At 40.4% G+C, this 10,753-nt stretch overlaps 1 protein-coding gene across 1 annotated transcript in view; it reads left to right on the top strand.

The window, feature by feature from the left end:
• The first annotated feature begins 6,467 nt into the window (after nucleotides 1-6,467).
• ZNF8 (zinc finger protein 8) overlaps nucleotides 6,468-10,753 on the top strand; it is a 20,729-nt gene continuing 16,443 nt past the window's right edge. Inside the window, exon 1 of the mRNA XM_045292322.1 lies at nucleotides 6,468-6,537. Within this exon, the coding sequence (XP_045148257.1) occupies nucleotides 6,520-6,537 (18 nt within the window). The 5' untranslated portion in view covers nucleotides 6,468-6,519. The remainder of the gene's footprint in view (nucleotides 6,538-10,753) is intronic.

Raw genomic sequence — 10,753 nt, 5'->3', positions numbered from 1 at the left:
CTACCCTGAGGCAGTCAGACTTTCAGAGCTGAAGGAACCACGTGGAAACCCCTGCCCGCTCTGAGATGCTTACAATGCCACTGAATCCACAGGACTCCCAACCCACTGACCTGTGATCTTCCTGCATTTGGTGTCATTGCATGTGTTTGGTGAGCCTGAAGAGGACTTTATAGATTGGTATTGGACATATGGGTTAATATCGGACTTATGGACTTGATTCGGACTGGCCTGGGATGTTTTCTCAATATTCAATTGCTCTTGTATATAAACCTCTTTCTCATACATATATGAGTGTCTATGAATTTGTTTCTCTAGTCTACCCAGACTAACACAGGCTGTGAATATAAAAGAGACTACAAGTTGGATACTGCAAAGCCAGAACACAGCTTGTGAAGAGTAGAAGATAACATAGAAAAGGCATATGTATATATGGAAGGTGAGAGGGCAATTTAGTGTCAAAAAAGTAAGGCTTCATAGTAATTTTCATAAATATTTAGAAGATCTAAATTTTTGTTCAAATTATACAGTAAACATTTCAGAGCACTTAAAAAATTTAAATGGGAGCTCTTATAGCTATTGTACAATCCATATTTCAATTAGATCCAGCATAATTGCACAAATGCTACCACCATCAGTTTCAATACCTTTTCTTTTTTCTTAAACTCTTTGATATCAGCTTCCCTTTATCCCTCCCCCCACCAACCTACCCCCCAGGAACCCTTATAATATATATTATTATTTGCAGTATCTAACACCATCCATGTATCCGTTCACCTGCAAGTCTGTTCCTTGGTCCCCTCAAGTGGGGTTATACAATCATCGTTGCTATCAGCTCCCCCTCCCCTCTCTTCTTGTACCCTCAGGGAATCATTACTGTGTTACTTTTCTGAAGGGTTATGTATTTTGGCTTTCATGCTTTGAGCACTCTTAATTATACAAATGAACATACACAGGTCTAAAGCTTAATGAGGTGAAACAAAGACTATAATCGTAAGGGGAGGAAATACTGAAGAACTAGAGGATAGTTACGTGTTTTGTCAGTGCTACACCACTCCCTAGATTTATCATCCCTCCGTGTAGTCCTTCTGTGAGGGACTGTCCGATTATCTTACAGGTGGGTTTTGGGTCTTCACTTTTTCCATGCTCCTTCACGTCAATTTGATTGCTTGTTTTTGAACTTCTGATACCTATTCCTGTTGATACCTCAAGATCACACAGGCTGGTGTGCTTCTTCCATGTGAGCTTTGTTTCCTCCCTGCCAAATGGCCACTTGTTTACCTAGATTGCCACTTGTTTAACTTCAAGCCTTTAAGACCCCAGAGGCTATATCTTTTTAATAGCCAGGACAATCAGTTTTCTTTACCACATTTGTTTATGTACCCATTTTATCTTCAGCGATCATGTAAGGAAGATGAGTATCATCCACTGCCACATTATTAGAACAAATTATTCTTGTATTCAAGTAGAGGTCCAAAGTCCATCCTTATTGAATTTACATATATATATATGCCTACATAGGCAAATACTCTTTAGATACTTATAAATATAATTTATAATATAAATTTATATATTTATAATAAATATAAATACATATAATTATATAAATATAAATGTATAAACATAAACTTATCTTTTTATATTTACATATGTATATATCTATATCTCTATATACATTGTTATTTCTTCTTCTTTCCTCTTTTTTTCTTTCCTCCTGAGCCACTATCATGTTTACCATTGTTCACCTCTCAGTAATTCCTCTTGGATGCATTTCCATTGATGGAACACAACCAGGAACACTGCACCCTCCTCGCCATCAACTTTAGAGCCCCTGCTACTCCCCTATCCCTGTTGTTGGCTTACCACTCACCTCCCTCAGCCCCCACCTCCTCCCCTCCCACCACCTACTCCAACCATAGATCCTGTTGTTGTCTCCTTGGGATTGCTTATCCCTATAGTAAGACACCAGAACACATTTTACTATATAGACATCAATGGATCATTCATTTTAATTGTCTCAGCAGTGAGTTTGACTCCCAAGCTTCTTTATCAGAGAAAAATCTAACTTTTTAAGAGTTTCTGGGCCCAGGTGGAGAAGTTGTGCCATCATATAAACAGTGGAGCATTTTAATTTTAATAAAGCAATTTGAACTCTGAGAGACCCAGTTTGAGTTTTTTTAATTAAAAAGTCTAATTTATTTTATTTTATTTTAAAAATACTTTTATTGGGATCTCTTACATCTCTTATCAAGTCCATACATTCCTCCAATGTGTCAAGCACATTTATACATATGCCGCCATCATCATTTTCAAAGCATTCTCTTCCCGCTTGAGCCCCTGATATCAGCTCCCCATTTCTTCCTTCTCCCTCCCCTGCCTGCCCACCCACCCTCATGAACCCTTGATAAGTTATAGATTTTTTCCCCTATCTTACATTGTCCTCAGTTGCCCTTCACCCACTTTTCTGTATTCCCCCTTTCTCCCCTCACCCCTAATCCTCCTGATATCTCTACTCTCCTTGTTGGCCCTGAGAGGTTTATCTATCCTGGATTCCCTGTGTTGCTGGCTCTTATCTGTTACAACGTGCATGCTCTGGTCTAATCCGTTTTAATGTAGAATTGAGGGCATGATAGTGGGGTGAAGCAAGCACGCAAGAGCTGGAGGAAAGTTGTGTGCTTCATTAGCGCTATACTGCACCCTGATTGGCTCATCTCTTCCAAGTGACCCCTCTGAGGGGATGTCCAATTGTCTACAGACGGGCATGCCCCCCCATAATTCACATTGGGTATGGTTTTATTCTGAGTTTTAGAACACTTGAGTCTATATTTATTGTACCAAACTCACTACTAGTGTTTATTATGACTCATAGAGACCCTGTAAGAGAGAGTAGAGCTTCTGTGGGTTTCTGAAGCTGTAAATATATATGAGAGCAGTCCAACTCATAACTCCCACACCACCTGGGAAACCATTCCATTAGTAACACTTCCTTTAGGTCTTCCTCGCTGTACCGTGTTCTCTCTCTGACAAGTCCACGTGTCCCTCTTCTCCAGACCCTCACACTGACCTCCAGCCAAGGTGGCGTCTCCTCCAGCCTCAATCTTAAGGACCCTACCTCTGCTCCATGGTGGGGTATCTACATGTACTTACCTTCTTTGTGGTCTTGAACATGATGAAAACGTGTGTTCTAGAAAATGGCAGTGATTCATTCTCCCCAGAAGGTTCCTCCAGGGTCCTCACCTTTGACCCAGTTTCCTACCTCCTCTAAATATATAGTTCAGCCGTCTTATTCCCAGTGTCATCCTAATTGGACTTTAAAAAATATATATTATTATTTTGTGTGAGATTCTTTTTACTTGTGATTCGGGTTTACAGAGTAAAAATTTTTTTCAATTCAGTAGTTTATGCACATTTCCTAACTATCCCAATCCCCATAATGGAACAATACCCTTTCTGCTTTCTTACCATTTCCATTCATCCTGTTCCCTATCTTTCCCTGCCTTTGGAGCTTTATATACCTGTCCCAAAATTACACTCTTGATATGATATAGTTGATTTTTATAAGGGATACATACCTCGTTGTGCTGTTGTTCATCTTATGGGCCTATTCTTTGGCTGAAAGTTAACCCATGGGGGTATATTCAGTTCCAGCTGTCAAATATTATAGTCAAGGCCATAGTCTCAGAGGTTCCTCCAGGCTCTATCAGGACAGGAAGCATGGTCTCTGGGCCTTTTTTGAAAAAATCATTTTATTGGAGTAAAATACATATAATAAGGTGTACCATCTCAATAATTTATACATGTTTAGTTCCTTGGCATTGACTAGTCTTCACCTTGTGCCATCCTTCTCCATATCCTTTCCCAGACTATTCTGCCACCATTAACATGTTAGTGTCCCCTAAGCAAAAATGTCCTCTTCCTCCCCTTTTCTGCCTTTTCCTGGTAACCACTAGTAAGCTTTGGTTTCTATGATTTTTCTATAACGTGGGTCCACTATGAGCTGGAGCTTACAATTAACAGCAAAAAACAATCCTCAAGTATCGCTTTGATGTGGGAGAGCACATTGTCATTATTCTAAACAAAAACCCTTGCTACCTCTTAGACAAATCTATCTATATCCACGCCCCTATCCCTCAACACACAATACCATTCTACGACTGTGCTATGCCTCTCAATGGAGTTGTCTCAAAATTCTTGAGGGAAAAATTATTTTGGATAAAATAATATCTCCCACTGAAAAGGACCCAAGGGACACTTGTGGTTAAGAAAAAATTGGGGGGGATGGTGGTCATTGAAAATCAGGCAAAGAACATGCTGCAGCAGGCCTCAGGACCATGAAATGAAGAAACCAGACCACCCTGGTGATGTCTATGCTGAAAGAATAAGGACATGAGTTCAGAGTGACAACATTTAAGGCGTGATCAAGGGAGCGCTGCTTACTTGAGTAAGGTGGCATGAGGTTCTGAAGGGTAGTGACTATAGTAAGGGTGGTAATTTCTGTCACTATCTAGTAAGGTCATGACTCAAGATGCATTCTACTAGAATCTTACTTTATTAACAGACAACTCACTAGAAAATGGGGCCATGACTACAAACATAGAAGATAGTGTTTCCAACACATCACATTACCGGATTGTATCATAGCCAGAAGAGTCATAGTAAGTAATTCACTACACCACCAATATCTCACAGGACCATCCGTAGCCCACCTAACAGTCTTGACCATCTACGCATGACTTCTGAGGCCTTGGAAAGTCCAGTTCTTCCTGTGAATGTTCCCTTTAAATTCACCCCCTGCTTATTTCTCTGCATGGTGTGGGAGCCAGTGCAATTGCACCATATCTTCATTATGTTTGCTTACTTTGTAGATTTTGCTATTTGTTTCCTGTTTGCTCACCCACCATTCTCTTTTACACCCAACATAGATTGGGAACAAATCCAGGGATATACCTTCCTTAATATTACCTTGCCTTCAACATCCCACTTTAAGGCTTCCAGTCATTCAGGCACTTGAATTTCTTTCAGACTGGAAGATAACACTTGAGAAAGAAGAGTCAGCTTCTGAAGAGGATGTTGCTAAAGGAAAGCAGTCCCACTGCATGGAAATAAAATCCCTCACTCAGGAGGAGGATGCCTGGTCTCTGACATTGGGAAAAGTTCAGATTGGAGAGACCATCTAGAGGACTCTAAGAGTGACTTTCTTCTCACCGCAGAGAGATAATTTGCTCAAGGGAAACACTGTGACCTTAAAACTAGAAGTTATAGTCATTTTGGCCTCATCAAAAACATTACCTATAGAAACTCATAAACTTGACTCACAGTTCAAAAGATTAAAATAAGATTCAGTTTTCATTAATCATCGGATGACTTGACATATCAGAAGCCCTGTGAAAGTCATCAAAGGGCTAGGACATTTTCTCTGGATAATTCCTTGGATAAACTTATAAAACTTAAAACAGGAAATAAACATTATGAATGTGCTGTCAGTGACACTTCCAACTACAGAAAGTCCATTTGTTTTCGTACTAGAATCAGTTCAGCAAAGAAAAGTAATGAATTTAAGGACTATGGAAACTTCTTTAACCATTGTGTGTCTCTGAGCACAAGCCAATGCAATTTGTGGATTGTCAGTTTGAGTATGACAAATGCAGGAAAGGCTGTTCTGAGAGCTTGAATTGTGAACAAACAGTAGGAAGTGAGGTTGGAGAAACACTATTTAAATATGGGGAGCTGTGATCCTTTCCATGGGGCTTCATCTTTTACTGAATATAATATTCAAATTAGAAAGAAGGCATGTACATGTAATCTGTGTGGAAAGTCTTTCAGCTATTGCTCTAAACTTGTTGTACACCAGAGAATAAATACTGGAGAAAAGCCCTATGAATGTCATCCTTGTAGAAAGTTTTTCCACCAGAACAATGACCTTATCTTACATCAAAGAACTCATATTGCAGAGATGAAAAATCTTTTACTCAGAGTTCTAAACTTACTTGTCATCAGGTAACTCACACTGGAGAAAAGCAATATACATGTCACAAGCGTGGAAAATCCTTCAGGTGGAACTCTAGCTGTATTCATCAAAGAATTCATACTGTAGAGAAACCTTGTAAGTGTGCTCGTTGTGGAAAATCCTTCCACCAAAGTTCTGCCTTTGTTGCCCATAAAAGGTCTCGCACTGGAGAAAGACCATATGAATGTAACCAGTGCGGAAAATCCTTCGTTCAAATCGCTCACCTTATTAGGCATCTTCAAGTTCATACTGGAGAGAAGCCATATAAATGCAATCAGTGTGGAAAATCCTTCACGTGCAGCTCTCGCTTTGTTGATCATCAGAGAACTCATACTGGAGAGAAGCTTTTGAATGCAATGAGTGTGGAAAAACTTTCACCAGGAGCTCTCACCGTCTTTCCCGTCAGAGAATTCACTCTGCGGAGAAACCAGATGAATGTAAAGACTGTGGGAAGTCCTTTAGGCAGAGATCTCAGCTTGGTGTGCATCAGCAAACCCATACAGGAGAGAGACCTTATGGATGCAGTCATTGTGGTAAGGCTTTTAGCCAGTGGTTCCCCCTCATTGTGCATCAGAGAACACATGTTGGAGAGAAACCTTATCAATGTAATGTGTGTGTAAAAGCATTTACTCAAAGATCACGCCTTACTGAACACCCGAGGACCCATACTGGAGAAAAGCCGTATAAATGTGTGGTCTGTGAGAAAGCCTTCAATGACAGGTCAACTCTCATTAAGCGTGAGAGAACGCACACTGTAATTATTGTGAAAAGACCTTAAGCCAGTGGTGTCGACTTATTAGACATCAGAGAATTCACACTGGAGAAAAAAACCCTTACGAGTAATGAATGTGGTAAATATTTTCAGTTAGAACAGCCCTCATTAAACATGAGAAAACTCACAGGAGAGAAACCCTATGACTAATGTGGAAAAGCCATTTACCAGACCTTGTCTAATAGATCACAGATCACCAAATTGTGACTCCCAGAATTTCATCTATTGAACACTTGCATCAAAATTACCTGGAATATGTAACAAACCAGCCTCACCTCATCCAACTTAATTTGCATTTCTAGTAGAGAACTCAGGGACCTATGGTTTCCAGAAGCACTTCTTGTGTTCAGTGCACTTGGGGGGAATGGGAGGTCCTCAAGGGGGGTGCAAATCTCAGAGTTTGAGATTGCCAGAGATAAGTCTGAAGTACAGCTATAATGTTGGAGCACCTTGTTAAGCAGCACACTTGCAAGGTTACAAGTTATAGTGGGAATGACGGGGCCCTCTACAGTTGGAGTTGAACAATTGACTAGGAGGTTGTCTATCTGAGGACAGATTCTACCTGAGTATTCTCTGTGAATCAGTTTTATGCTTTAGTAAAGCCGAGGGGCTAGTTCCATACTCTGTCTCCTAAGGTGTTCTTGCTACAGTAGTCATTATTGTCGATTAAACTTGAAAGCCTCAGTGGTGCTACAATGTCCTACCTTTAGTTTGTCAGGGTAAGTTGACTGGAGTCAACTTCCTCCAAGTACATGAAGTTAAAATCCCTTCAAGGTGCATTATGATCTATTAGATACTACTGCAGCCAGTTTGTGTTTATAAAGAGGAGACCCTATTTTCTGGGTCTCAGTGTGCTGGTAAGGAACATACAGCAAAAAGGGCACTGCACACATCTTGTCAGCCTCCCAGCCATTTATCATCTGATGGCTATCATTAAAAGCCCCCTAGCAGACACTACAGCATCCTGAGTGAGTCATCTGAACAATAAAGTGTCTCTCCCACTGCATTTTGGTGAGAACTGTGAGTTTGACTGCTGATGAAAAGCCTTCAGTTAAAGTACCTAACTTAGCAGAAGCTAGGATACTCGGAATGAGCTGCACTTCTCCCTCCCACCCACCCCCATTTTGTTAAGTGCAGAACGACTGTAGTTATGTGCTTTCAACGTAGTTTCAACTTACAGCAACCCTATAAACAAGAAAACAGCCCTACGCCATCTTCAGTGTTGTTGCTGTTTGAGCCCATTGTTGCATCCACTGTGTCCATCTCATTGAGGCTCTTCCTCTACTTCACCAGGCATGATGCCCTTCTCCAAGAACTTGTCCCCTCTTACAAAATAGCTATTCACATACAGTATAATTAAATCTTGTCCTTAGAACATATTCTCAGGAATGGTAGGGAACTGGAAAGTAGTCTTACACAAAGTAAACCATTGCATGAGAAAGTTCGCGTTTCGTGATTGTGGTGGTTAGGTTTTGTGTCATCTTGATGGTGCTTGTGTGGAGGTAAGGATGGAGTCCACCTCTTTGACAGGTGTTCACTTAGTGATGCCTGCTTGGGGCTTTTTATAAGACAATGAGAACTCTCTTTCTTGCCCTTCACTTTCCTTTTTGTTTGGATTCTGTCTCCAGGGCGGCCCCATGTGGTGCCCTGCCATTTCCCCAGCAGTCTTGGATCCACACAACTTTGTACTCACCAGCCGTGATATATCCAATTCCTACTTCACCTTTCTCGTTCATTGACCTGTAAGTACCTGAGTCTGAAGAGGGCTCTGGCTAGCCTCAGCCTCATGGACTTGAGTTGGACTGGGCTGGGACACCTTCTTTATATAAAAATTACATCTTGATACAAAGGGTGTTTTGTTTTTCATCTAAAGTTTTATATGAGTGACATTGGTTTTGTTTCTCCAGACAACCCTGGCTAACACAATGATGAACTGTGAAACCAGCTAACTTAAACGGGAACTTGCAAGCAACACAAAGAGGCTGAGAAGTATTTGAGAATGGTTTTACTATTTGAACAACAAGTGGACTATGACATTCTGAGGGAGTCCATGTGCTCTAACCAAACGTTTACTTGGGCTGACTTAAATCATGAAAAAGAGCAACATGGACAATGCTTTATCAGATGAAGTGGAAACAGGACTCAAAAGTGTAGGTGCACAAAAACATGTAGCCACATAAAAACATGTACACAGAATGATTGGTTAAAGTCAACTCAACATGTTCACTAGAATGGGGTGGAGGTGGTAAACTTGCATCAATGTAGAGTGGGGAGTGTACCCTAAAGTTGAAAATCAGGTCATCCCAGAGCTAGAAAAAAGAGATTTCCAAAAGAGTTGGGTTTAATAGAAGGTCTACTCATGAAACGGAATGTCTGCCCTCCTTTTTTAACGCATCTGACGTGCATGAGGCGAAGTAAAAAAAAAAAAAAAAAAGCTACAAAACTCTGGAAACCTTTATTTAAAAACAACCAATGTATAGCTATTGTTTCTTGATATGCCTTATATCTAAGTCTGTACATTTCTGAAGCTGTCATCTCTATCCCCAAAGAAGTTTGCACACTTTAATATACACCACATCAAAATGGAAGCCTGAGCATGCTTGAGGAACTAAAAGTATGTTTCTTATTCATGTTCTTTCAGTTTGGGGAACAAAAAAAATTTAAAGAAAAAGATCATGGCTGTAGAGTATGGGGTGAGATTTTGCAATTAAATTCTCATAGGAAAGACCTTGCTACCCATAAGATTTCCAAGATTATAATCTTGAGGGAAGTGAAATGCCTTATCTTTCTCCTAGAGAGCACCTGGCGAGGTCAAACTGCCAAACTTAGGGTTATCAGTTGAGAACGTAGCTATCCTTCCACCAGGTCGCCTAATGGTAATTATATGGATCCTTCCACCAGGTCGCCTAATGGTAATTATATGGATACTTAAACCCCAATTGGAGCTCAAAATGGTAATGGGGCCAACAATTGGATGTCAATGGAGGAGTGAGTCAAAGCACATCTTTCACAGTGGAAGATCAGTGGTTAGTGCACTCCAAAGACATTTGAAGACAAGATACAGCAGTAATTTAAAAAACAGATTGGAACAAAAATTATTCAAAGAGTTTGGCAGGCTGTTAACTGTTGGATAGGGTTTAATTTAACCATATTAACATTTCATTCCCTGCTGTATTAGTCTAGGTAGACAAGAGAAACAAATTCATAGACACTCATGTGTGTATAAGAAAGAACTGTATATACAAGAGAAGTTGAATATTGAGAAAACATCCCAGTCCAGTCCAGATCGAGTCCATAAGTCTGATATTCTCCCATGTGTCAGATTCCAATCAATAAATTCCTCATCAGACTCACGCAACATATCCAATGATGCTGAATGCAGCAAGATCACAGGCCAGTGAGTTGGAAGTCTTGTGGATTCAGTGGTGATAGAAGCATCTCAGCACTGGCAGGGGTCTCCTTGTTACTCCTCCAGCTCCCAGGGCATGGAGTCTGGCAGCGTAGTGTCATGTGTCTTGTCAGTAGAGCGTCTTTCAGGGAGTGAGCAGAGAGACCTGCCAATACCCTTCTTATTTAAATAACTAAAAGCCTTTCAAGTGTGTGCCTATACATGATAACAACAATTAATATTAGATGAGAACATCTGCAATTAATTTTAAAAAGCAAGCAAAGTCAAAAATGGAGCTGAGGTCTCTGATTTTTGTTTAACTAGTTCGCATTGATTGGGGCAGCAGGGAAAGAATGCTCCTTGGTTTCTGGGAATCTCTTGTGATTAAAGCAAAGCTGCTTAAACTATATCTGATTACGGGGATCACAAACATTTGGGGAACAATATGTAGTATTGAGTTAAATGGGGAGGGTTGAGGGGCCAGCCCCCACAGCTACTACTACCTATGGGTTCAGTAAGCACAATTGTACAGTTGAGATATATAAGTATTAAAGTCATCGAGAGCACGAGAGGTAGAGGAGAGATATTA

Source organism: Echinops telfairi, unplaced genomic scaffold, assembly GCF_000313985.2.
Source record: "Echinops telfairi isolate 266 unplaced genomic scaffold, ASM31398v2 ScPeMD7_655;HRSCAF=1070, whole genome shotgun sequence".
NCBI lineage: Eukaryota > Metazoa > Chordata > Mammalia > Afrosoricida > Tenrecidae > Echinops > Echinops telfairi.
Note: the sequence above shows the minus strand (reverse complement) of the source record. Positions and strands in the feature narration are given on the sequence as shown.